The sequence below is a fragment of the Apus apus genome, chromosome 11 (assembly GCF_020740795.1).
Source record: "Apus apus isolate bApuApu2 chromosome 11, bApuApu2.pri.cur, whole genome shotgun sequence".
NCBI classification, from domain to species: domain Eukaryota; kingdom Metazoa; phylum Chordata; class Aves; order Apodiformes; family Apodidae; genus Apus; species Apus apus.
The window spans coordinates 18,543,454-18,571,171 of NC_067292.1; the positions used below are offsets into that span (position 1 = coordinate 18,543,454).

The 27,718-nt window shown below is 44.9% G+C and overlaps 2 protein-coding genes across 5 annotated transcripts in view; one reads left to right on the forward strand and one right to left on the reverse strand.

The window, feature by feature from the left end:
* NUP93 (nucleoporin 93) overlaps positions 1 to 27,718 on the forward strand; it is an 80,077-nt gene that overhangs the window by 42,396 nt on the left and 9,963 nt on the right. For all 4 annotated transcript variants that reach the window (XM_051629218.1, XM_051629220.1, XM_051629221.1 and 1 more), the window contains 13 exons: positions 6,235 to 6,297; positions 7,897 to 8,025; positions 15,021 to 15,095; positions 17,093 to 17,182; positions 18,640 to 18,779; positions 20,767 to 20,899; positions 21,806 to 21,963; positions 23,250 to 23,415; positions 24,616 to 24,709; positions 26,315 to 26,506; positions 26,744 to 26,870; positions 26,966 to 27,038; positions 27,322 to 27,366. In XM_051629218.1, the coding sequence (XP_051485178.1) occupies positions 6,235 to 6,297; positions 7,897 to 8,025; positions 15,021 to 15,095; positions 17,093 to 17,182; positions 18,640 to 18,779; positions 20,767 to 20,899; positions 21,806 to 21,963; positions 23,250 to 23,415; positions 24,616 to 24,709; positions 26,315 to 26,506; positions 26,744 to 26,870; positions 26,966 to 27,038; positions 27,322 to 27,366 (1,485 nt within the window). The remainder of the gene's footprint in view (positions 1 to 6,234; positions 6,298 to 7,896; positions 8,026 to 15,020; positions 15,096 to 17,092; positions 17,183 to 18,639; positions 18,780 to 20,766; positions 20,900 to 21,805; positions 21,964 to 23,249; positions 23,416 to 24,615; positions 24,710 to 26,314; positions 26,507 to 26,743; positions 26,871 to 26,965; positions 27,039 to 27,321; positions 27,367 to 27,718) is intronic.
* TMEM170A (transmembrane protein 170A) overlaps positions 9,889 to 27,718 on the reverse strand; it is a 44,772-nt gene continuing 26,942 nt past the window's right edge. Inside the window, exon 3 of the mRNA XM_051629297.1 lies at positions 9,889 to 10,099. Coding sequence (XP_051485257.1) covers positions 10,047 to 10,099 — 53 coding nt within the window. The 3' untranslated portion in view covers positions 9,889 to 10,046. The remainder of the gene's footprint in view (positions 10,100 to 27,718) is intronic.

The window sequence follows — 27,718 nt, forward strand, 5'->3', positions numbered from 1 at the left end:
TCCCAGATCCAAAGTGTCCCAGCAAGAGTCAAAAAACATTCCCACCTGCTTCTGTTAGGAGCTGATCTGGGATTTCCTGGGAACTGATTCTTGTGGCAGTTGGAGTGTTTTCTGTCACTGGAGTGACTTCACAGGAGTAATGATATCTAATATTCTTGGGTACGGTCTGAAGATTACTGTAAGAACTGCAGGAGTTTCACAGATCAAACAGTCTAAACGAGTAAAATTATACCAAAAAATGAACTAGTTTTGTGTTGCCAGGACAAACCTGTGGCAGAGGGTGCTCTGTAAATATTTGCCTCACTCTGCAACGCAGGTGAAAGGCTGTATTCAGAACAGAGCACAGATCATGCCCGTGGTGCTGCCCCACAACTTGTCTCCAGCAAAGGTCACTGCTGTGCATCTTCCACAACCTGTCCAGGGAGGCCTGTGGTCCTACCCCTTCATTCTCTAGTGTGTGGACCAGAGAATCATCAGATCCTTGACTGGTTTGGGTTGGAAGGGACCTTAAATATCATCTAGATCCAACTCCCTGCATGGGCAGGGACACCTCCCACCAGCCCAGGTTGCTCCAAGCCCCATCCAACCTGCCCTTCAACACTGCCAGGGATGGGGCAGCCACAGCTTCCCTGGGCAACCTGGGCCAGGGTCTCACCACCCTCACAGGGAAGTGACACAGGCTCTAGCAGGGTATGTATCAACTCTTGCTTCTACCAGGGTGAGCTCCGTGTTGCTGCTCTTCCATCATGAAAGGAGACAGTATTGCAGCTCTGCAAAATTTGATTCTGCTGGAGCAGAAAGCTGCTTTAAAAAAAAAAAAGTGAAATAATCTTTAAAATCATTGCTAGTCACACAGCAGAGCCAAGAGGAGGCCAGGGATTGTATATTTTAATGACTTCCTGCCACTGAAATGGCATGTGCTTGCAAAGTGGGGAAGAGCTCTCCTGCCTTAGCTTTCAAACAAATTGGACACCAGTATTGACTAGAAAGGTGGAGCACAGTTATGGTGCATGGGGGGATGTGGTTTGAGACCCCTGTGAAGGCAGGTAGCAGAGAAGCATGTTTTTTCCTCTTAAGCTTCATTATGGCTGTTGCTTTGAAGGTCTCTGAAACCAACTGGCTTTTGGGTCTTAGCAAACTCTAAGCCCTTTTGTTCTTTGCTTAGTTTTTTCTTCTGTTTAATCAACAGTGATTTAAGTTTTTAGAAAAATGAGACAAGATTTCCCATCCTAAGGAATCTGAGAAATGTGTATTATGCTTTGACAAGCTTTGTGTGTCTGTACAACTTGTTCCTTCTCTCTCATGTAGCTTTCAAGTGATCTATAGAATCACCTTTCCTTGGGTTCTCTTCCTCTCTGGGCCCCCAGTCTGCTTTGGCCCCATAGCAGTGTCACCTGAAGTCCTCTAAGGAGAAGACCAATTTCACAAATGCTCTTAGCTCATGGCTTTTGGTAGCTGATCTCTGGGCTCTCTGTGCTCTGAAGGAGGCTGTTATTGCACAGCCAAGTTATACAGTGAAGCTGCTTGTCTGCATGTTTTTAGCAAATGTTGATGCTTTCTGAAAAACAAATCTTAGGAGACCTACAGAAGCTTCCAAGAGTCTCCAGTATGAAGCATGCAAAAGAAGTGTCTGGAAAGGGAGAATTATTGCCCATGTCACACTGGCATGTGCCCATCCTCAGGAATGCATGAGTTGGCCACAAGATTGCTGATGGGCTTATCAGCCTATCTGTTTAGAGCCAGCCAGCAAGCATTGGTGCTTGTGTCAACATAATTTGGATTTTAAAAAAAGGCAATACATTGTGGCAGTGGGTGCCAGGTAGTTTTGCTTCATTTTCTGTTTCCAGAAAGAAGGTGGCCAGGAGGGCTGTGCCCCACCCCAGAGGGTACACAGACAGCTTTACCTTTGCAGTAGGGTTGTAATTAGCAAATTGTTTCTTAAAATCCCTAGTAGACATCAAATTAGGTGTTTCATTTGGAGCTACTGTTCCAAAACCATTGCTGAAGAGTGTTGTTTATTCCCCCTACAGTCGTCATCCCTGCTGGTCCTTTGCAGGATTCACTGGATCTGCTGGAAATCCAGCATTTGGAAATATTTTAATCAAAGAGCAATTGACTTGAAATGCCCCAGATTGTTCATTTCATTTTTTCCTTTCTTCCCCTGCCAGTGGAAAATTAAGCATTGCTGTCAACATCCAAGGCCTCCATACACTATTTGGCAACATTTGCCTTCTCTTGACAGCTTGAATACTAAGATCAAGTATTAAAAGTATGGCCTGGCTGATGGAAGTAATTAAGAGATTTCTATCAGCCAGGAAAGAGTTTACTAACCTGATTTGCTGCAGCAATGGAAGAGACTTTCAATCTCCTGTCAAAAAGTGACCATCAGTGCATGCATGCCCTTTCCTACTGATAATTAAATAGTTACTGGGATACTTCTTTGTTGGAATTCAGGCTGGAGCAAGGCAGGTGCCAGTGCCTGTCACATCACCCTGTGTCAGGCAGCAGTTGCCTGAGAGGAGAAATGACAGTGGAACAAGGAGCAGAGCAAGAATAGTGGTACAGCCTCCCAAGGTCCTGCTTCTCCACTGATGGGGCCACTTGTACAAACCATCCTTGAGTGGGGCTGGATTTCAGCAAGGAGGGAAGAATGTGAGAAGCTCAGATTAGAATCCAAGGGGTACGAGATCCAAGAGGAACTGGAATGTGCTGGGGAAAGACGCTGGGAGCCAGTAGACATGCAAGAAGTGGAACTAGCTGGAAAATGGGGACCTGAAGGTGGGAAAGTGGGTGTATTTCTACACCTGTGTCCCTGTTTTGCAAATACTGTCTCATCAGATGCTGCACAAATGGTGTGTAGGAAACACTGAGCAGTGAGCGTTGCAGAGAAGATGGAGGGGAGTTGTGCTGCTTCCCTTTCACACTAGGGTGTGAGATCCCCACAGTAACAGAGAGGAAAATTAAATGCCACTCACTAAAGCAGGACAGCATGGTGTGACATTAGGGCTCGGAGCTTTTTATGTAAACTTGCCTCGGGGAAGTAAGACAAATTTTCATTTTCAAACAAAATCTGGGCTACGTTGGGATCCCTGCATTGGCAGAGCTTGTTCAGGGAGAGCTGCAAGGTGAGGATTTCACCTCTGAGGTTTTAGCAGTGCTTGTGTTAGTTATTCCTATCTTTGCCATCTGCTGCTGGGAAATAGCCCTTTGTCTCCTAACAGTATCTCTGTTCTCCTCTCTTTGGATACAGAAAATGTCTCGTTGTAAGGCAGCAGCATCTCCCCCAGAGGGCAGCTCCTGCTCTGGGGGCTGTGCACTCCCTGCTGCACACCATCCCGTGGATCCTTGTTGCAGGCTGTAACGTGGGTGGCAAAGTCCAGCCTTGCCTCTGGGATTGCAGGGATCTTTTAGGGCAGGCGGAACCCCATGAGCACGACGAGCGCTGTGCAAGGCCCAGAATTAAGAGAACAGTGAACCCTGAAAGCTGTTCTGTGGCCTGGGATTTTTTGAGGACTGAAATGCTCTAGTGTAAAGCACATCTCTTCCATCTTTCTGCCCATCTCTGCTTTTTCTTACAGCAGAAGGACATCTGTGTGCATTTATATGGATGTGAAAGCTGGTCGTCCAGTGACCAAAGCTTAGTGCACCACTGGGTGGCAGTGCAATAAACCTGGGGAATAAATGCTGCTACAGCAGCTCCTCACTTATAGAACCTGTGGCATTTTGGCCACCAAAACCTAAGAGTGACAACCCCAGGAGCTCTTGTTTTGCCTCACTAAGCAGAATGAGTCTTGTGAGCAGTAGCAGGAGCCCCAGCAGCAGCTACTGAACCTCCCTCCTTTGAGGTTCACCCACCAGCCTGTAATTAACTGACACAGCACTTGTCATGCTACAGTCAGGTTTAGCACAGGGCACAGAGCAACCTTTTTCAAATGTACCTGTTCCCAGTGAGGCATTACAGGTATTACTTAGAACTTGTGAGGATTTTCATTTGCAAAAGGAGTAGTTTTTGAGACAGAAAAAGACAATTATCATCCTCTAATTGGCCTTCTGTGTAATGTAATCCCTTAAATGGACCTAGTGAACTCTCCAGGAGCTGGGAGGCTTCATTAAATGAGGTACTCAGCCTGGATTTACTGACTGCAAGGCAAGTTCAAGCACATCTTAAATTATTCTGCTGATTACCATCGTTGGTGTGTGTACCCTTCTAGTCGAGTACCTGCTCAGCTCAGGGCACATCCCTGCGAGGAGAGAGGAGAAGACCAAAGACATTAAGGTAGGGCTTGGATCTCTGAGGGCTTTCAGTGCTCACAGAGCAAGCAGGGAACCAAGGCACCAAGGACCTCAGCAGGCTGCAGGACCTGGCTTGGTGTGTTGAGCACCTTCCATCACAGCCAGGTAGCTGTGGATCTGCATCTTGGAGACAGGGAGGGGTCTTTTTTGCCTGTAAAATCAGCAGCTTTGTTAGGAAATGGTGGCATTCCCAGCAGCATCAGCTCCCTACCATCAGAAACAGGGCTGGGTCTGCTGCTTGTGTGTTGGTGTGTGCTTTGAAGGTCCAGAAGCACTCCTTGTTATAATTCCAGATAGTTGTTGGAGCAGGGGGAATGAAATAACAAGAAAAATAACTTATTGCCCTTCCAAAGTCCTTCCACCCATGCAGACATGGACAAACCTGTCTCCATCCCTCCCAACCTCTCCTGCCTGGAGCCAAGGTTGGTCTTGGCCCAGTTAGGTGACTGCAGCAGCCCTTGCCTTGGTGACAGCTGCTGTAATAGTTGGTCCCCAGACATGTGCAAGGATCTGGATTTAGCATTCCTTTTTTCAGATGGTAACTGTGCTTTCTCTGCGGGCATTTCTAAAAATGAAGCAGGAGGTGATGCCTGATGAACTGAAGAACAGGCTGCGTGGAAGTGGCCACTACTTCCCTGTGCAGTTCAGGGGCTGTTTCTGGGGGCACCTCTGTCTCAGAGGATGTCAGCTCATTCTCTATCTGGTACACAGAAAGGGGGCACCTTCCTATTTCCAGCTGAAGGGGGTCACAGGCTGTCCCGTGCCTCAAATGCTTGTTCTACATACTTGAGAAGGAAAGGGTGCAGTGCCCTTTATTCCACATGCTGGTGCTGGGTAGCTGGAAGGCAGGCAGCACAGCTCTGCAGCTGAGTCCCCTGCCAGATTTCTTCAGTTTGGGGAGATTTCAAACCCTTCTCCCTCCCCAGAGCTAAGCAGCAATCTGTGATACCTGTGGTTGGACAGTTTCCAACTGGATTTGTTAGTTGCTCTTAATTTTAGGGCTGTGAAGTGAGCATACAGACTCAAGATATTAGCACTTAGTGGTGCTGATAATGTTGTAGTTGATTACTTCAGAGGGAGATAAAGGCTTCTTTTCCTTTTTTATTATTGGAATAATTGTTAAGTTGAAATCTGGGAGTACAAATCAACTTGATTTAATTGGTGATGTAACAGTGAAAATGCAAAATGAAGATACACAAGTCAGGGTGTAATAAATGTTTCCTGTTTGTTGTCTCTGTGTATTTGCTTAAAATTAAAATCTACTTCCTAGTATGGGTTATGAAAGGAACCTTTGGGAGAAGGAGCTTACAGCTCATCTAAATCAGTCTCTTCCTGTACACCTGAACTCTGAGATTTACTGCTATATTGAAAAATTAAAAATACATTTCTTATGTGCAATATTTTTCCCACTCCAGCTGTATGCAGGGCGAGAGGCTGTGCAGGAAACTTTCCCTGTATGCTTTCCAACTGTTTAGTTATTTCCATCCTTCCTCAACTGACTATTTTTAAGGCTCTTTTTCACAGTTCCCATTGGGCCTCCAAGAGCTCCACTCCTGCCTGAAGCTGCCAAGTCAAAACCTTTTTTATTTTTTCCACATACTCAAGTCCAACAGTCTTATCTTGGCTTATCACTCCTACCAGCTTTCATCCCAGCTCCCTCAGATGGAGAGCAAGAGGAAGCAGTTGCTGGGACACAGAGATAAAAGAGAATAGAAGCAGGACATTTCACCAGGATTTAATGCATATTAAAACAGGGGATTAATGCATTTTCATTTTCACATTGCTGTGTATGGGCATCTGGTAGCTCTGGTGAAGTAAAGTGACCTTTAAACTTCTCAGGAGTGGATTGGGGAGAGAATTTGTAACACTTCTCAAAGAGCTAGTGTCTGATGTTGGTGCAAAGCTGCATTCCTGACTGAAGCTGTTCCTCCTGTTCTGCAGGGATTCCTGAAGAATGAAAAAGACAATGCATTGCTTTCAGCTATTGAGGAGTCCAGGAAGAGGGTAAGTTGGAAGCAAACTCCTTTTTCTCTAAGTTTATATGAAAAAAGAGAGTTAGCTTTCCCCTCTTCATCTCCCATCACTTCCAAGCAAGCAGTTGTTTAAAGGTGTTTTTTTCTGAACTGCAAGGGTTTTTTTTATGTGAATCTCATCCAGTCCTCTTTCTGCATTTGGTATCTGTCATGTTCTGGGGCAGTGATTTCCACAATTGAATTATATAGTGTGGAAAAATGCTTCCTGTTGTTTGTCCTAATGTTGCAGCTTGGCTGTGTCATTGCATGCTTCCTAGTGCTTATCTTAAAATTGTTTCCTTCCCTGTACACTTGGGGCATCAGGTTTAGAACTGAGCCTGTGTTTCTTTCAAATTACAAGAAATAGTACTTAAACATTATTGAATTATTTGAATTATGTATAATTAACCTGCAATTATTGTAGCACATTTAAAACCCGTTGGAAATGATTGTTATAGTGAAGGATAAGAACTATATACTACCATGAAAGTATAAAGTGAATTTCTATAATAAAACAAAGAAATACAAATTATGTTCTAGGTGCATACATGCACTTGTAATTAAATGTTTGCCAAATGTCACTGCCTCTTATCAATTAATTTCTACTGGGGAATGTTTTGCCCCTTAATTGACAATATCAAGTCAGTGGGCTGCAATGAGATGATAAACTTACTCAGCCAACCAAGACATTTATTTATGTACTTCAGCACAAAGCTGTGGGAAGGCTAGGAAAGGGAAAGAAGTGGAAGATCCAATATAGTTTATTCTCTTGAGAGTGAGTGGAGATGTTCTTATTTCCTGACCTAGTGAGGCTGCTGGTTAGCATCACCCCAACAAGAACAGGAAAGGTAGTGAAGCATCTTCTCTGTCCTGATGCTCTTGTCAAAATAAGGAATGTTGAGGGAAAACGTGTTTGTTTCCATGAGTTCCCCAGTTGGATCTGAAGACAAGGTGGTTACATCAGCCATTTTAAAGGTAAAAGGATGTTTCTTCCTGGAGTATCATTCCCCTTCGTGCCTTCCTAGGTTACATTCCTGATAAGAGGTTTTCTGATTCTTTGGCACTGGTTAATTTTCCTTAATACATGTATTTTTATTATACCCCATTTCCCATTTAAAATCAAAACATACTGGTAAAGACCTGAAAATGAAATGTGGGCAATAAACACACGTCTGTGTTAAGAATGCAGTGAGTCAAACCTTGATAGTCTCCAGGGAGGTGAAAAGCTTGTTGCTGTTAACTAAGTCAGTCTCAACAAGCTGCATGGATCAGTGGTGACCTGGATATTGTGTCCATGTGGTTAAAATGAAGAAAGGAGCCTTTTTATTTCCAGCCTGGTAAGTTTCCTGTGAAGGGGACAGACTCAGGCTGGTGAGAGTGTCTTACTTCCACACACACCTACTTGCTGAAGCCCCTGGTTCCTGGACAGAAAGCCTGGTAAAATATCACACAGCACCTCAGTAGCTCTTGGGGACTGACCTGGTTGATTTCTCTAGTTGCTATTTTCTGTTTCATTTTTTTTTTGAGGTCTATTAATAGCTGAGTTGGTGTCTCTGGCTGTTCCTCAGCTCTGGTTCTGCTTCACCAACAGACCTTTGCCATGGCCGAGGAGTACCACCGAGAATCCATGCTGGTGGAATGGGAACAGGTGAAACAAAGGATTCTCCATACTCTGCTTGCATCAGGGGAGGATGCTCTGGATTTCACCCAGGAAAATGAGGTAACTCTGTCTTTTCTAAACACTGTGCATAGTCACACAACATGTACTGGCACTCTGGTGCTGCTGAAACTGCTTCTGGATTGTTCTGTAGCGACAAGGGTGTGTAAATGAGAATTATCAAATCTCTTGAATTCCAGACCAATATCAACCCTTTCTGATTGCTCTCATGGTACAGGTAATGGAGCCCCATTGGTGAAGCTGTATTTTAAGTAACATGTGCAAGCTGGGAACTTGGTCACACTAACACACATTAGTTTGATATACCCAGGAGACAGAAAACACACTGGGGTGAACTTAACCTTCAGGAAACCTTTGCAAGGCCAGTGAGAGCAGACAGCTTTTCAGGTGCAGCTGTGCTCACACATAGATCTTAAAGTATCTCTTCCCCTTATCACTGTGTGCTGTTCTTTGGAGACTCATTAAGTCTTTTGGGCTTCTTGGCAAAACCAAAAGAATAATCAACAAAAAAAGAGGAGTATGCTTTCCTTTTTACTTGCTGACTCATGCAGTGCAGGTCAAAATTTTGTGCTGCTAAGACCTCTAATGTTCAGCAGTTCAAGGTTAATCCAGTAGTGACCAAATCCTTTGGGCAAGACTGATCCTGTGATAAACATGAAGGTATTGACTAGCAACCTGAAATATTGTCTTCTGTTACAGCTTAAAACTTTACAGTTTATTCTCTTAAAGAAAATGGACCAGTGACATGGGTAAAGCACAGTTACATGTAGGAACTGCAGCCCTCTGAGCTAGAGGCATCAGACATCACAGATCCCTGGAGAACAAAGTTACATCACAGCCCCTGCACAATCCTCTGTAGACTCTCTAACCTTGAGATGTGAGGTGACTGGGCTTGAGGGAATGCAAGTTCTTGTGCTTTCAGCCCAGAAAACAGGCCCAGTTTTTTATAGCACTGTTCCTCACCTGCCCCCCTTAACAAAAAAGATACCTTCTTCATTGGAATGACTTAGAGCTGTGAAGTACATTAAAGTAAAAAAAGCCCTTAGTGATAATGGGGTATGACCTGTATAGGGATTTGGAAATAATTAAAGTTGTTAATGAAATGTCTCTTTCTGATTACTGTTATATATAGGTTAATCCCAGTTAGCATACATCTTTTTATAGAAGCTGTCTTCCCCAGAAAGTATTTTACTGGTACTTGACTGTGACTTTTCAGAAGGTTGTCCATCTTTTTGATATTAAATATGCTAAATAATGCAGGCTGAATTCATTTCAAGCTAGGAACAGCTATCCCATTATTTTGGGATGGGAGTCTGAAGACTTGGCAGCTATCCTGAGAGCTTCTAACATCTTTGATTTGTGTGTGAGTTGCTAGTGTGGGGTTTTCCTTTCCCAGTGTGGATATTAACTGCTAGGAGAATTAAATAACCTACTCTGAGAAGGTAAAAATGCCTTTTCTGAGGTTTCAGTGTCAAATGGACACTCTTGCCAGTTGATGGCACTCCAGATGCCAGGCAGCAAACTGCTGGGGAGAGGGGGGGAGAGGAACTGTCTCATGTTTTTCATGAATGAGTTTAAAGACTCAATCTACACCATCACTCAGTAATACTCCACTCTCCATTTCAAAGCACTCACAGTATCAGTATGTCATTTCAAGAGCATTTAAAATCCTTGATACATTCTAGTCTTAGCCTCAAGAAGTCAAAGGTCTGAGAGGTTTGAAGTGCATCTACTGTGTTAAAAGCCTGTTATCTAACCTCCCCACAGCAGGTTGTTCTTCTAAAGCCTTGTTCCAGTCAAATAAGTTGTGTGTGTGTGTGTGACACAAACAGACACAGCCTGTAGAATATAGTAGAGGTTTAATTGATATCCTCTGGAGATGGAGAATCAACTGAAAAGGCACAGATCCAAACACAGCAGGGGGCCAGTCTGCCTGTGAGCCAGTTCTCAAGCTTTGGGCAAGCTCATTTGGGCAGAGTGAAATACCAACACATTATTCATGGAAATAAGACTCATTAACAGGCAAAGCTCATGATTCAAAGAACCTAGTGCAGGACTTGCCATTAGGGTTGTGGGTTTTTTTGCCATCCTCTTGTCCTCCAGCCCAGCCTTCTTCCTGTAAGGGGAAAAGTAGAGCTAATAAAAAGGTGCTGCTTGGAGGGGGGAAAAAAGGGAGGAAAGCCTGAGTTTTGTCTTGAAGGTATCAACACCTCTGCTCTCGAGATTTTTGTTCCACTGGGTGTGAGGCATTTCTTTATCCTTTAGCTCCAGGTTTTTCTTCCTTCCACCCTTGCCCCCAAGCTCTTCCACTCCTGCAGCCAAGCAGCCCTGTCTTTGTTTCTCTTCTGCCCCTCTGCATCATCTTCATCTCCTTTTCATCCCAAGGACTGCAGGTGCTTTCAGGGTTCCTCCAGCTCAGTCTCCTGCCTGGTTATTCACCATATCTACTGGCCAAGCCATTTGGAGTGCTGACAAAATGTCTGCCCAGCCTTCTGCTGAGGAATGTGCATATGCAGATGAGGGTGATGAATAATGCATCATTATAGGCACGGGCTTTGGTGAGCAAGTGGGGCTGAATGCTTGGCTGAGTACAAATGAAGGAGGATTCCTTTGAAAAGCAGCATCGTTAGGCTAAATGAACTTCAAAATGTGATGGCAGTGCAGTGTGGCTGCAGCTTTCACGGGTGGATAATATTCAGAATCAACATTACAGGGCTGAAGAACGTGTTGGAAAGACCTACATGCAGGGCAGAGAGGAAGAAATGTGCTTGATCAAAGCAGCACACGCTGTTGAAGCAGCATCAGGCTAGGGGTGCAGAAAGGTGTGTGTGTGTGCACACTTTGTCTCCTGCAGTGCTTTACCCACTTTGCTGTTTTTCCTTTTGCTGCTCCAGTTAAGCTCAAGAACCTCACCTGAAACAATTCTTATGTGTACCTAGCTGCTGTTTCCAACACATCTTGCATAATCTTTTCTTTGTTTGAAAACATTTTAAGTTCTGACTTGCCAGCAAAGGATGTCCTTTCCCTTCCATAAATTCCCTCTCAGCTTGTAGGGCATGCCCCTCCAAGTGCTGGCTATCAGCTGAAGAAAGATTTGCCTGTGCAACTCTCCTTTTCTACAGTTCAGAAACAGCCTTCCCCATGCTGACTCACTGCTTGAGTTTTCCTCTTGAAATTTTCAGCACAGCCATAAGATAGCTCAGTGAGCTAGTGCTTATTTAACTTTAATCATTCAAAGATGAAGCCAGAATGCAGGTATGAGATGGAAAAACTAGGAAATAAGCCTGCTCCCATAGGCTCTTGGCATAGGAAAGAGAAACAAGACAAATTCTGGAGTTCCTGATTTGTTTTTTTCCCTTGCTGAAGTGCCAAGTGGGCATTTTAAAGCCTTTCATTTCAGCATGGCAGACTGTTAATAAGTGATCCTCAAAACATAATAGTGAGGGTAAAATTGGAGAAAGGGAAGGAAAAACACCCCAAACCCCAGAGCAGTTATTTCTTGGTTTCAAGTGTGCACTTTTGAATTCAGATCCTCACCTGTGGGTTTGAACCTGTCAGTCACACTTAGCTCTCTGGAGTGGCAGCCACGTGGATGCTCTTTGGTGCTGCAAAGCAGCAGCAGGAGAAGAAGGAACCAGATTCACAAAACAAAGCCCTAGTCCTTATGTTTCTGGTGCTTGGGCATTAGTTGAAAAGTGACACCGAGTCACAATGTACCCTTCTTCACTTCCTTTAGAGGATGAAACCTCATCAGTAATTAATGACAACGTCCATAATTTAGCATTACTTTAAATAACTCTGCAATTTATCTGGCACAGCACATGGGAAGGCTGCAAAGTGCTATTTCTGCCACTGTGTCTGTTTCCCAGGAAACCTGCTTTTAACAGCTGCTTTGTTCTTTAGAACAAAGAATTTGTTGGTTTTTAGGTGGGTTTAAAGGAATTTGTGTCAGATGATTTGGCACAGAAAGAAAAATGCAAATGCTCCTGAGTATCAGTATCCACGAGGAGTGGCTGTGAAGAGGATTTTTTGTCTTAAGTTCAGCTGCCAAAAGAAAGTGGGATTTCTTTTGGGGTTTTTTCTAGGGCATTTTTAATACTGCTTAAGGTCTAAATCCACCTGCCTGATTGTATAATCAGGTTGATTTCTCAGTAATAGTGCAATTTGAATAATGACCAATGCAGTGGTAAATTAATTCCAGCAATTTTAAAAGATGTCCAGCCTCAATTTGACACCTCCATTCATTTATATATCACTGTATCAGGGACAAACACAACTATGTATTTTTTTTATGCTGCAATCAGCACTTGCATGCTATGCAGGAATCACATCACAAGGTTCTTACAGTTTCTCAGTAGAGGTCAATGCCCTTATCTGCCCATATTAAATTCCCAGCTAACTCAGAACAGCTTCTTGGCCTTTGCAGTTGTCACTTTGTTGGTCTTTATATAAGATTGTGAAAATGTTCACGATCAAAACTGAACTAGGACATGCTCGTGGGTATAAGGGAGTTCCTAGACCACAGCTAACCTGGGATAAACTGATAGCAAATAGAAATGACAAGAGTTTGGGATTGCCTGAGACACTGTTCAGGGCACAGACTGGTGGGGAAGGGGTCTGGAAGCTTGTGTGTTTTGTATGATTTCATTTCATAGTTGGGATACAGTTCCCAAAAAAGTGAGATCCTTTCGAAGCTCCTGTCAGCATTTCATCCTCATTTGAAAACAGAATGATGACACCATCTGGAGAAAAGTTACCCCTTTCTCAGATCTTTTCCTTCAATCCAAGCAAGCCAGGTCCTGGCAGGAACCTTGGTGCTGTCATGCTGTGGCCTGACAAGTGTCAGCAAAGCTGAACTCCAGAACTGATTAAACTGAGAGTGAAAACAGTGATTTATTTTTTTTCCATTGCACTCAGGGGTGTTTTTTGTCTGTCTGTACAGGCAGCAAGTCAGTCATGTTTTCCTGGAAGAGTTCAGTTAAGGCTAGAACATATCCTTAGGCAATACTTGCAGGTGATCCTATCTAGGCAGGAAAATACTGACATTCTGAGGAACTGGTGTAGGGAAAAGCAGAGCTTGTGGACAGTATTGCTCAGGTGTAACACCTACTGAGGACGTGCAGCTGGAACCAGCCTTGATGGTGAACAGCTTAATTGTGTAACTGCAGATGTACCTGCCCTTCCTCAGAAAAAGGTACTGATTCCAGTTAGAGGAACAGGAATGGACTTGAGTTATCTGGTAGCAAACCAAGGCCCCCCTCTCTGCTTGCTTTCAATGCTTAGCTTATGTGCTTTGCACCCTCTCTCTTGCTGGATGTAAACAACCATCTTAGATCCTCATAACTTCTGAAGCCTGAAGTAAGCTGAGCAAGGTTTGTGTGGAGAGAGGACATCTCTTACCAGACCAACTGTCCCTGGGAGTATCAAAGCAGCTTTTGGGCTCCAAGTCTGAAATTCAAAGGCTGTTGCTTCAGTTTCAGACCTGCAAATAGGCCTGCTTTTCCAAAAGCTTTTCTGTTCCTCTTTGCTTGCTCCAGCGATGTCACTTGGCTTCATAATAAATCTTATACTTCTATCCTGAGCTTGTCTTGCTTTTATCTTCAGCTCATGGTGGCTGCAGCAGTGCTTCAGAAGCAGCTGATATGAAAGCACTGCTTACCTCAAAGGGATCTGTCTTGAAAATGATTGCATTTTAGTTTTCAAACCCAAGACTTGCAATGCTGAAATGAAGAATTAGGTTTTTCAGAAGCAGGAAACATCAGACACTGTTCCTACTTAATCAGAAGCTTTCTTTCCCCCCAAGTGGTGAATGTCTTATGTTCAGTAGTGGCTATACTGAAAACATACCTCTGATTTTTAGTGGACACTTGGAAGGACAGCTTTATGCAGCATTCCAATATCATGACAGTATTTTGAGTTTTATAAAAGAGTACAAATGACTTCATCCCCTGTCCCTCCACACTGAAAATATCTTGACAGAGTCTCTGTGGGCAGGAAGATGTTTTTCTCAGGGCAGTGTATTGCCAGCATCCTGCTGCAACTGACCAGCAATGGGACACTTTTTGGCAGATGGTTGAAGCCTGCAGTCACATTTTATGTTCATGTCCTGCTAGTAGGACAAAATTGGAGTGTCAGCCTTGCTAGACTGGATCCAGTGAACTGGTCATTGCCTTCCGTGTCCTTGCTCTGATGGAGATTCTGAGAGGCTTCACAGTGAGATAACTAACATGACAATGAGCAACCTTTTGAGAAACAAAAGGCAAGGATTAAAATTACAAGATGCTGTGGAGACACACTGATGTCCTCATTCCAGAGAGCTAATGGTTGGTTTGTGCCCTGTCACTTCAGAAAGTTCAAGCTATATTGAGAAGATAACAGAGTACTGCATTGAGACTGTGCATTTTACTCTCTAGGTAATTCAAAACCCTGCTCTTAGTTCTGTCATAGAATGGTCTGGGTTGGAAGGGACCTTAAAGATCATCTGGATCCAACCCCCCATGCACGAGCAGGGACACCTCCCACCAGCCCAGGCTGCTGCAAGCCCCATCCAACCTGCCCTTCAACACTGCCAGGGATGGGGCAGCCACAGCTTTCCTGGGCAACCTGGGCCAGGCTCTCACCACCCTCACACCAAAGAATTTCCTCCTCATGTCTCACCTCAATCTCCCTCTTCCAGTTTTAATCCCTTCCCCCTTGTCCTCTCCCTCCCTGCCCTTGTCCCAAGCCCCTCCCCAGCTTTCCTGGAGCCCCTTGAGGCACTGGAAGATGCTCTAAGGTCTCCCTGGAGCCTTCTCTTCTCCAGGCTGAACACCCCAACTCTCCCAGCCTGGCTCCAGAGCAGAGCCGCTCCAGCCTTCCCATCATCTCCATGCCCTCCTCTGGACTTTCTCCAAGAGCTCCATGTCTTTATGTTGGGTGCTCCAGAACTAGAAACGATACTTCAGATGGGGTCAGGAACGTGGGATTGCTGTTGATCTTTAGGAGCAGATATGTTGGGCAAATGCATTGCAGTAATTTTATTCCTTCTCCTGAAACAGCCCAGCTACGTTGGGGAGTTGGGGCCTCCAGGTCGCAGCTCTTTGGACAGCGTGGAGATGGCGTATGCCCGGCAGGTGAGTGGAGATGGCAAACCACACCCAACCTTGGGCTTCTTCAGGGTGGGGAAACCCAAGATCTGTGAGCACAGTGTAAATGAGGTATGGCAGGTACCTGCCTGTGGTCAAAATGCTTTTGGAAAACACAGAAATGTAGCTTGACTTTCTTTAAGAGCATCCTTATCTGTCTGCTGCAGGATCAGCAGGAGATCCTGATTGCCATGTATGACTGGAGAAGTTTTACATGCTTGAATAATAAACTTTACCTCTTTTAACATTAAAAAAAAAGTGTTTTAGAATTCCTGTCAATGTGTAATAGTATGTAAGTGAAGACTTGAAGACTTTACTTTCTTATTATTCTGATGAGCGTGTGTAGGAAAAACTGTTGAAGTCTTAATCCTGATGTTTGTCAAATTAGATCCTGGTTTAATAGCATCATTTTTAAGAAGCTTTAGTGCATCAGCTATGAATTGATATGTCTGGTGGCATTAAAGTTTCTCTGAAATTTTTCAGGGAAAGCTGATAAACCTTTACATAACCAATTTGTTACTTTTGTTGTTTGAGATGAGCTGTTTACCAGCACTCTTGGAAACAAAATGAAAGAGAAGCACTTGATTTTTTTTTTTCAAAATGGAATCTGTAAAGCTATGCAGACAAAGCCTTGCCTAATTTGCACACAATGACTATGGTGGTTTGCCTTGGCTTGGGCTCTGCTGAGCCAGACAGCATGTACAGCTGGTTTTCTGTGTCTCAGCCCAGTGATGGGGACTGTGAAGAAATGAATTGCAAAATAAGATGCTGATCAAGTGCATATTTGATTTTGTGGTTCGTGTACCTTAATTTGTTTCATCTCTCCTGTAGTTTTTCTGTGTTCTTCCTTGTGGCATTAGTAGCTCCTTTCTTTGAGGCTGATAGCATTGATGTTTTGTGGTTATGGAAGGCTGAGCTTCTCCAGCAGTGCTAGTTGCAGGAGTAGCAGCAGAGTCCCTGTGGGTGGGCAGGTGGGCTCTGGGCAGGGTTCCAGGCTTGCAGACAGGTGTGGCTAGGCTTCTGCCACCAAAACACTTGGTGCAGCCAGTGTTGCTCCCAGCAAATCCTCTGGAGAAGCAGGCTGGGCTGAGCTCCCCTTGGCAGTTCCCTGCTGGAGTGCAAAATTCCCAGGGCTTCAGTGCTGGATGTTGGGCTCCTGTGGATCTTGGTGGGTTGTTAGGAGTCCTAGAGATCAGGTACTTCTGCTCAAACTAGGACCATTCTTCATGTCCAGTTCAAACTGTTTCACAGACATGGACTGAAGCCCACATGTGTGCTTCACTGCTGCTGGATTCTGGTTGCAAGCCTGAGCTCTGCATTTTGTTGCACCCTGAGCACGTTGAAGGAGTGGAGCATGCAAGGAAAGGGACTGAAAGTACCACGGTACTGCCTTTCTAGCACTGACAATGATTGTTTTCAGAGGGAGCTGGAAGGTCTTTGGAGTGAGAACAGAATAAACCAGAGCAGAAGTAGCTAAATTAAGACCAAGATTTAAATCAAAATGGGTGTATGTGTTTAAGGGCAGGTTTGGAAGGCCCAGGTTTCTGTTCTCACTTTCTTGTGTCAGATCCTCCTGAATTTTGCCACAAACCAGTAGAATTCTGCTTCTTTTATGGCAGCAGGGAGGAAACTGCCACGCAGGGGAGTATCACAGCCATCCAGTTGTCAGGTCTAGGTCTCTTCTGAGAGAGCTGCAGTTAGTCTGACAGGGCATTCAGAGCAGTGCAGAACCCCTGACCAGCTGGATTGCTGCCTGCCTTCAGGCAGGCCTGGGGCTTTCCTGTGTTCTGGAAGCAGGGTTGGTGCCACATTGTTCCTCTTGTGTTGGATTAGAAGCAGCTAATGTGGGAGGGAAGCAGAAGGGAGTTGCTGGGGACACTCTGTTCTTGAAGGCTGGTTCAGATTTTGCTGCTGTGGCTGGGGAGTGGGGGGGGGAAAGGGAGTAATGCACATTGTTCAACTTGCTTACTTTCAATATATTTCAGATTTATATTTATAATGAGAAGATAGTGAATGGACACCTGCAGCCTAACCTGGTGGACCTTTGTGCTGCTGTTGCAGAACTGGATGATAAGGTACTGCCAGGGAGTTAATAGAAGGAAATGTGTTTAATCTGAGCTCAGCTGTGATTAGCAGCCTGCTGACATGGGTGGAAAAAATACTGATATTGCCAAAAAATAAAATGCATGGCTTCACAGAAAACACAGAGCCAATACTGAAATCTGGTTGCAGCAGGGCCCACCTGTGATGAACTTGGTCATGGTGAAAATTTCTTAACACAGTGAGGGAGAAAAGAACCTGCTCTCACTGCAGGTCCCATCGTGAGTGATGAGCTGTCGGGGGGGGGGAAATTGCTTTTCATTTTAAGTGGGTTCTGTTGCCTTTGGTTTTCAAAAGGTGGCCTCCTGATATCCTTTGAATATTTTGAGCTGTAGGTGGAGGGTCTTCAATGAGACACTGCTGGAGCTGAAGTAGGCTCCCTAGCAAAGTGTAAAGCCCCCAGGATTGACTTGAAACCAGTGATCTGCCAGCTTTTCTCTTTTTTTGTTCCCACTCCTTTCATTCTGTTGCCTTGATCCACCCCCAAAAAAAACAAATGCACAAACCTGGCTGCCTTCCAGAAATGCTTGGAAGAGAACAGGGCAGGAGGATCAAGTCCTGAAAAAAAAACAAAACCAAAAGTGTTGCAAAGGGGGAGAGCAAAAAGCTGAGGGGCAAATACTTCAGTCAGATCTGAATTCCAGATGTGCATCTGTGCTTTGAAACAGCTCTGTTCATTTTGCAGGGGACACCACGGTGGGTTTCAGTGTTCTTGCTGCTTTGAAGCACTGAGATCAAACACCTGCCCTTGCTGGAGCTAACAGGGCTGTTGCTCCTCAGGCTTTTGCTGTTTCAGCAGGCAAATTCTAGTCCTGTAGCTACTGAGACGGTCTCATCCTTGTGGATGAGCAGACTGGGATGGCTTTCAACGTATTTTTTTTCCAGACCTGAGTCTTTGTCCAAGTGATCAGTGTCCTTCAGCCATTTCTCACCACAGCTGATTGCTCAGCTTCATGATGGCAGCCAGAACAATTGCTTGTATGGAGAGCTGATGTTGTGTTTGTTGAGTGAGAGGTACAAGCTGGAAATGGGAAGGAGGCTGAGCACCAAGTGGCTTGATGGGGCTCGGGGCAATCTGGTCTAGTTGAAGATGTTCCTGCTTATTGTAGGGGGGTTGGACTAGATGACCTTTTTAGGCCCCTTCCAACCCAAGACATTCTGTAAGTTTTGGAAATCATTGTTGATATCCTGGGTGACAATTGCAGGTGCAATATTTATAGCCAACTTCTTGTGCAAGAATCATGCAGAGGAGCTGGGAAGTCTCAGTTCTGCACGACAGGGCTTTAGCTTCACGACCGCGTCCAGTATCTCCATTACAAAACTGATTGTGCTTTTATGCTTTTCTTAAGCATCAAAACACCAGGTAGCTCAAAACAGTGTTGCTTGTTCCCCTCTGAACTAATGACTGCTGCATGGGATGGCTTGTTTGTAGAACATCTCTGAGATGTGGGCCATGGTGAAACAAATGACCGACGTGGCCCTGGTGCCCGCCAGCGATGCCCTGAAGGTGAGGACCAACATGGAGGTGCGGATGGAGTTTGTGAGGCAGGCTCTGCACTACCTGGAGCAGAGGTAAGTGAGCTCTGGTGAGAGCCAGAATGACTCTGTAGTGCACACAGACATATGAACACATCAGCTCCCTCTTGCTGCTCACTGAAATGTTTCCTTTCTTCCCTGTTCCGTTCAGCCGCTTGAATTATGAAACTGTTCTAGTAAAGAAACAAAGACCTTTCATTCTTTCTTCTGTGTTGGCCTTAAATATTCTATATCTGTTACAATGATAAGTGAAGATTTTTCACTTGTGGAAAGAGATCTGTTTCCCCTCTGCAAAAAAAAAAAGCAACCCTCTCCTTTTCTGTACTTCCTTTCTGATCACCCATCACTGTCAGGAGGTGGTGCTGGGAGGACAGGAGGACAGCAATGAGGGCAAATCTGTTGCCATGAGTCAGGTTCTGATCATGCCATTTCCACACAGAATGATTTCTGTAAAAGGTGAAGAGGCTGGCAGACATTTAGCAGTCATTTTCAGGCTCTGGGGAGTGGTTTATTCTTTGTATCAGCAAGTATCACAGGGGACTGAGCTCCTCGACCGAGAAAGAGTGGGAGAACTTCAGGCTGTGGAGCAGACAGGGTGGTTGTAGAGAGCCCAAAGCTGAATCCCTGGATGGCCATGATACCTGTTTACTGCACGTGTGGCTACTGCAGTCTCTCACCTGGTAGCCACCGTTGTAATGCCAGCAGGCTAGTTCAGCAGTGGAAAGCAAAGAAAGGCTGCAGTGTCGTGCCTGGGCTTTTGGTAACAGATCTGCCATCTGAGCAGAGAAGGGGCCACCCTCTGGTACAGCACCCTGGGAAGAGATGTTTTCTCCTCCTGGTACAGCCTCTCCTTGGCCCCTGGCAGTCAGTTGTCACACCTCCTGAGCACTTATCACCCAGGGGTGGTGGCAGCCTCTGCAGGGCTGAAATGACACATGGGAAGGATCTTCAGTCTCAGTAATGTCCCATGAGCCAGTAACCCTTCACCTGGTTTGCCAATATCCAACTTGCTAAATGTTCACAATGCCTAACTGAAATTGGGAGTTAGTTACATGTAGTTCCCCCCCACCCCTCCCAGTTGTGTAAACTGGGCCCTTCAGGCTCGATTTTAAAAAAACCCCAAGAACCAAACAAAACCCACACCTTGCTTATAGCTTTTCATTCCTAGCAGGAATAGGCAAATACTGGAGTGTTTCCATGCCCCACCAGCTCCTTATGCATCCTGGTGCTCACAGCTGCTCTTGGATTAGTTGCTTTGGAGCAACTGTGGTCTTAACCCCTAAGGAGCACATGCTTAACTCAGCCATGCTGTTGGTTATTGAGATAAACTGAGTCTTGCCTGTGTTCAGCCCAGCCTTTCAGTTTATTTATAGTCTGGTGGTCTACTGAGTGCTGCAGGGAGGGGAAAAAAAGAACTTCATGTCATTTATTGCTGCTGCAATTATAGGTGTTCCTTCAGTGTACAGATTTTTGAGGCTCTTGCTTCTAAATATGAATCTGTGTTCAATTATCCTCCCGTGGTTAAGGGCTTTGATGGGTTTTTTTAGGTGTTCTCAAAACTGCCTTTGTTAGTTTCTCTAAATTCCCTTTTCCTCATGTCTCCTCAGTCCATTTGTATTTGCCCCTAGGGCAGGGAGGAGAGACCAACATATCTGGGTGTTTAACTGTTCTTTGTGACAGGTTTGAGAGTTAAAGCACTAAGGATGGAAAGACTTTTTGCCAGTTAAGGAACTGAGTTTAACTTAGTACTGAGAGAACCTAATGAGAGGAACCTCCTAGTAAACTTGAACCTGGAGCAGTACACCAGTGACTCCAAACACGGTGTCTCTTTGGACTGCTGAGTGTAAGGGTCTTCCTAAATCAACAAGTTTTTGCCTCATTTTGTTGTAATGGTAATGTTGGAACATCAAGGTAATTTGCTTTGCTCATTTGAATTGCTAATTCTGTGGGATCCCAGAGGATGTTTTTGTAGTGAATGTGTTTCAGTTCATTTACCTTTGGGTTTGTTGGTGGTGTTTTTCAGTTACAAAAATTACACCTTTGTGACAGTGTTTGGAAATTTGCACCAGGCCCAGCTGGGTGGAGTCCCAGGGACCTACCAACTGGTCCACAGCTTCTTGAACATCAAACTCCCTGCACCTGTCCCTGGCCTCCAGGTATGTCCATCACCTTCAGCAACTCAGGTAAAAGAATAACAATGTAAATCTGGTCGTTTCAGCACAGCTAGGAAACTAGTGCAGCCTCCAGTGGTTTTTATATTGTTTAAACTGCTTTTAGAATTTTTCTGTAGGAATTTTTCAGTAGGAAAATGGAAGATAGTAGCCAAGATCACTTTGAGTTCAGAGCTCATCCCAATCAGTAATTTGAGTTCTAATTTCTAGAAATGATCCTCTCTTCTGCTGGTCTTTATAGATCAAGCAAATATTAAAACGTGGTGCTGTATTCTCCCTGTTTTGCTTTTTCTTACTGTAAGATGGTGACTCCAGTTGTTGATGTCTAAACATGTAATGAATTCTCTGAATTGTAGCTGGGACCTTTTATGAAGGAGTCTGAATAAAATCCTGCTGACCTGACAGCTGTGCACCTACCAAATGACCAGATAAGCAGGCAGGCTGGGCTGAAAAATGAGTTAAAAATTAAATGAGAATATACTAAATTATAACATCAGAGACCACCTAGTTGAGTCTAGCTATCCTTTCCCTATCTGCCAAGATCCAAGGTCAGTTTGGTATCTTCTTGTTTCAATACAGTTGTTTTTAATCCCTCTGTGGTCTAATGCAAATCTACATCCTGGGTGAGGAGGATGTTTGCTGGGATTGTCAGAACCTCCCTCAAAATCTGGGCAAGCAGAGGACATCCCCATCCTCTGCTGCCAGGATGTGTGCAGCTTTCCCAGGACTTAAGCCTCAGGACCTCTGGCTTCTGGAACACAAACAGAATTTTGGTACCAAAATCAAGATGTGGCTATAAGGGCAGAAATAATGAGGGAAACGATGAAGAACAACGAATTCAAATATGCTGGTTTTTCTTTAAAAAAAGCTAAATTATTTCTTTCTTTTCAGGATGGTGAGGTGGAAGGACATCCTGTCTGGGCCCTGATTTACTACTGCATGCGTTGTGGAGACCTGAGTGCTGCCATGCACGTGGTGAAACGGGCACAGCACCAGCTGGGAGAGTTTAAAACCTGGTTCCAGGAGTACATGCACAGTAAAGACAGAAGGTAATTAAGAAATTAGTGAAGCAATCAGTGCCTTGGTCAAAATCTAAGCAGCTCAGCTCTTCTGGTGTTGATGGCTGCCTGGTGTATATATTAGCTACCTAAATTACATGTCAGAAGTTGGCATATTTTAATTTGTCTGAAGGTACAAGAAATAGAATGGCAACATTAGGACAGTTTCATGATGAAGGTGAAAGTATCTCTCCTAAAAGACTCCATGGTACAACGACCTGCTCACTTGTTAGTTGCTAACTCAAAGGGTTCCAAACACTTTTTGAGCATTTTTTTCTGAAATAATGAAATAGAGTCACAGAATCACAGAATCTTAGGGATTGGAAGGGACCTGGAAAGACCACCCAGTCCAACCCCCCTGCCAGAGCAGGGTCACCCAGAGCACATCACACAGGAACGTGTCCAGGGGGGTTTGAATGTCTGCAGAGAAGGAGACTCCACAACCTCTCTGGGCAGCCTGTCCCAGGGCTCTGTCACCCTCACAGGAAAGAAGTTTTTTCTGATGTTTATGTGGAACTTCCTCTGTTCCAGTTTGCACCCACTGCCCCTTGTCCTGTCACTGGACATCACTGAACAAAGCCTGGCTCTGTCCTCCTGACACCACCCTTAACATATTTGTAAACATTGATGAGGTCACCCCTCAGTCTCCTCCAAGCTCAAGAGACCCAGCTCCCTCAGCCTTTCCTCATCAGGGAGATGTTCCACTCCCTCCATCATCTTTGTGGCTCTGCCCTGGACTCTTTCAAGCAGTTCCCTGTCCTGTTGAACCGAGGGGCCCAGAATTGGACACAATATTCCAGATGCAGCCTCACCAAGGCAAAACAGAGGGGGAAGAGAACCTCCCTTGATCTACTAACCACCCCCTTTCTAATCCACCCCAGGATGCCATTGGCCTTCTTGGCCACAAGGGCACATTGCTGGTCATGGTCATCCTCCTGTCCACCAGGAGCCCCAGGCCCCTTTCTCCTACACTGCTCTGCAGCAGGTCAGCCCCCAACCTGTACTGGTCCATGGGGTCAGACATAATCTCATCTACTGCCATATTAATTGACCCCCAGAGAAAGGATCTGACTTTTTGTTTCCCTTCATAACATTAGTTACATGTTTAAATTCACCTGGGCACAGTTTTTACCTACAGATGCAAACAAGTGCAGGAAACATCAACCAGTGCTTTCTGTCATCACACCTGTGAGCTGGCCCCTGTTGACACTGATTTGTACCCCTCAGACAGGGAAAGATGAGGTTCATGTCTTCTCAAGCTTTTGTTTGGTCCTCAGGCTGTCTCCAGCCACAGAGAACAAACTGCGTCTTCACTACAGACGAGCTCTGAGGAACAACACTGACCCTTACAAAAGGGCTGTTTATTGCATCATTGGTCGTTGTGACATCACTGATAACCAGAGTGAAGTTGCTGACAAAACAGAAGATTATCTTTGGTTAAAAGTGAGTGTGGGATTGGGCTGGTGTTTGGTGGTTTTTTTTCTTTTTAGACCTGTTCTTAAAAAATAATAATGAAAAAAATGGTGGTGTATTTCATGGAGTCATAGAAGGGTTGGAAGGGATCTTCAAGATCATCTAGATCCAGCCCCCTGCATGGGCACCTCCCACCAGCCCAGGTTGCTCCAAGCCCCATCCAACCTGCCCTTCAACACTGCCAGGGATGGGGCAGCCACAGCTTCCCTGGGCAACCTGGGCCAGGCTCTCACCACCCTCACAGCAAAGAATTTCCTCCTCATATCCAACCTAAATCTCCCCCCTTCCAGTTTTCATCCCTTCCCCCTGTCCTCTCCCTCCCTGCCCTTGTCCCAAGTCCCTCCCCAGCTTTCCTGGAGCCCCTTCAGGCACTGGAAGGTGCTCTAAGGTCTCCCTGGAGCCTTCTCTTCTCCAGGCTGAGCACCCCAACTCTCCCAGCCTGTCTCCAGAGCAGAGCTGCTCCAGCCCTCCCATCATCTCCATGGCTCCTCTGGACTCAATCCAACAGCTCCATGTCCTTCTTGTGTGGGGGGGTCAACGTGATGAATGTGATGACCTTGCAGATAGCAAAGAGCTGGGACCCAAGTCCCAGGGCTGCTCTGTTACCCTCTGCACTATCAGATGTTACTTTGGGAATGCTTCTCTTGGAAGGTGTCACCTCCTTCATTTGACACTGATCTTAGTCAGCTGTTTTTTGCAAGTAGTGGTAGCTACTTGTTAGTGTTAGCTAGTTAGTGAGGATCCTTTGGGTTTTCCTTTCTGGATGGATGATGGCTGCAACATTGGTGTCAGTTGGCAGAAGATGCTGTGTAGTCCTTATGGTTGTGGTTGGGGGCATGATAGATAGTGGTCAGTACCCATTTCTCTCCTTTAGCAGAAAGAGGGAGTAGAATGATGTCTTTGTTAAGATTGGGTTAAAAATACTGCTTTTAATGATTGCTTAGTGAGCATTCAGAGTCCCAGCAGCAGAGTTTGGTGGGATGGGTGGACACAAAAGGACCCCTGGGTTGAATGCATGGAAGCTTTGCTTCTCAGCAATGGATGGACCTGATGTGACTAGTCAGTTGGTCAAATATTGGGAGGGGCTTTAGATGGAACAAAGAGTAGTGTATCCCCTGTGCAAGGTGAAGCTGAAATGTCTGTGCTTCTCTTTTTGGGTGTGTTTTTCAGCTGAACCAAGTGTGTTTTGATGACAATAGTGCCAGTTCTCCACAAGACCGGCTGACGTTATCACAGTTCCAGAAGCAGCTGCTGGAGGACTATGGTAAGAAACCAGGAAGAGATGTGTTATTTGGGTTCTGCTTTGGGCACCTTCCACTTGTTCTTACCCAAACCTCAGACCTCCCCATAAAACCTTATAGCTCTCCACTAGTGACAGGCATCTTTGGGGAGTTCACAGAGTCATGGAATGGTTTGGGTTGGAAGGGACCTTAAAGATCATCTAGATCCAACCCCCTGCACGGGCAGGGACACCTCCCACCAGCCCAGGTTGCTCCAAGCCCCATCCAACCTGCCCTTCAACACTGCCAGGGATGTGGCTTCCAAGTATGGAGAGCTGGCTTCCCTAGAGTAATGGCAGACTTCAATAAAACACATTGGATGAGTCCTGTGTTCCCAGGGACTGAGTATTCATCTGGGGATATGTTCTTTATCCATCCTCATTTATGGATTGCCTTCTCTCATCATAAATATGTGAAGGTCCTTTAGCAAAGCTCCCAGCTTTTGGAATACAGAACAGAAAAGCAGTCTGTACCTAATGTAGGCATGTATTTCCAAGACTTTTCTCTGTGCACTTCTGTTGTTCATTGTTTCCCTTAAATTATTATTTAAGTCATTTTCTGGGAACCCAAATCCCAGTTCCTTCCACTTCAGAGCATTTTAGGCATTGTCCACGGCCCAGGAGAGTAACTTTCCCCATAATCATCTTCCAGACCATCAAGATGAAGTCACTTGGACTATTCAAAACACACAGAATTTGATTCTCCACAGCCTCACTCACACCCAGATAAAAATGTGTGGAAAAGAAAACACATGAAGCTGCCATTGGTGTCACTGAGTAGGAAAATCCAAGGGTTTAACATTATTGGTACCAATAAGTCTAAATGAAGACAAAAAGTTGTGATCTTCAGAGGAGCTATTGCAGTCTATCTGAGGTGGTGGTTCCTTGTCTGAAAAGAACAAAGGAACTTTCTTTGAGGAACTGTATTCTCTTTCACTTCCTGGCTACATCTTTATGCTCTGGTTTTCTATGATTTCTTTGGCATCAGTGGAATGAGTGATGAGATGTTCAGCTTTGTCTAGTGGGTTTATTTCTCCTGGCACTGGGTAAGATAAAGAAAAGTAGAGCTACCAAGCTGGTGAAAGGTCTGGAGAATAAGTCCTATGAGGAGAGGTTGAGGGAACTGGCCTTGTTTAGTTTGAAGAAGAGGAGGCTGAGGGGAGACCTCATGGCTCTCTACAACTACCTGAAAGGAGGTTGTAGGGAGGTGGGAGCTGGGCTCTTCTCCCAAGTGAATAATGACAGGATGAGAGGAAATGGCCTGAAGCTGCAGCAGGGGATATTAGAAAGAATTTCTTTACCCAGAGAGTAGTTGGACAGTGGAACAGGCTGCCCAGGGAGGTGGTGGAATCACCATCCATGGAAGTGTTTTTAAAAAATATAGATACAGTGCTTAGGGACATGATTTAAGCACTGAACAGGTAGATGAGGTTATGGTTGAGGGAGTTACGTTGTGGTTGGACTTGATGATCTTCAAGGTCTCTTCCACCCAGGATGATTCTATGAAAAGTGATTGGCAGTGATCTCTGGTGGCAAAAGCAATTTTCACTTATGCCCTGTGTGTGTTGTGTTTTGTTTTTTTTTCCCCAGGGGAATCCCATTTTGCAGTGAACCAGCAGCCTTTCCTCTACTTCCAAGTATTGTTCTTGACAGCGCAGTTTGAAGCTGCAATTGCTTTTCTCTTCCGGACGGAGCGGTTGCGTTGCCATGCTGTTCATGTTGCCTTGGTCCTGTTTGAGTTAAAATTACTCCTGAAATCATCTGGGCAGAGTGCACAGCTGTGTAAGTCCTGCACGTTTACTTGACAATACAGGAATATATTCTGAGCCCTTCCAGTACCCTGTAGACACTGCCAGGTCTAGGTCGTCAACCGAGCAGCGTTGATCGGAACAGTCTTCAAATGCTTCCTTGCTTCAGTTGTGTCAGAGCTCTGGGTTATGGCTCTGACCAGGTCGAGATGAAGGTGTGAGCAGTGTTCCCTGGGACTGGGCTCTCTGACACTGTTGTTTGACATTGCAGTAGGCCACGAAGCTGGTGACCCCCCTGGCATCAGGCGTCTCAATTTTGTGCGGCTTCTGATGCTTTACACCCGCAAGTTTGAATCCACGGATCCGAGGGAAGCTCTGCAGTATTTTTACTTTCTCAGGTAGGAGATTTTCTCCTCGTTCTTGCTGCTTAGTTATTCTTACTTGTTAAGTCCTCAGAATGAGGAGTACCTCTCTCCTTCCCTCTCTTTTGTAGGAATGAGAAGGACAGCCAAGGGGAGAACATGTTCTTGCGTTGCGTTAGTGAACTAGTAATTGAGAGCAGAGAGGTACGTTGGGCCATGTTTTGTCTTCCCTCCTTAAACTGAAATTCATGTCTTCATTGAAATCTTTATTAGGCAAGACAGTCTTAAACAGCTGTTTACTCACATGACCCTATGTTTAAGATACTTAATCACATTCTTGCCTGTTTTTATATCAAATCATTTTGATGTCGATCACAGTTTTACATTCAACCATCACTGTACATAGTAAATTTGTTGTGAAATGTGTGCAATTCACCTCTCTCTTCTTGTTTCCTCTTTTCTTACGGGTACATCTGTGTGGATATAGTTTGATATGATTCTTGGAAAGCTGGAAAACGATGGTAGTAGGAAGGTGAGTTGACAATTTCTGTTTCTATTTCACATAAAAAAGTACAAACCGTGTGTGATTTCCAAAGCAGTCATGAGGTTGTCTTGCTTTTCTTCATTTTTCACTAGCCAAGTTATTTGTTTGAATAGATACAAGTTCTCCAAGTAGGAGAGAACAGTCTGTGACCTGCCCTAACAGAAGACAGGTCAGGAACTGCAGGGCAAAGTCTGTCCTTGTGAACAACTGATGTCACTAAAGAAACAAATGGCATCAGGTAACTTCAGTGAGGTCAGAATTTCACCTTTGCAGTTGGAAATGGAATTTAGTACATGGTAGGAAAAAGCAGTGAGGAAAAATGGGTTGCTTGTAAGTGGGT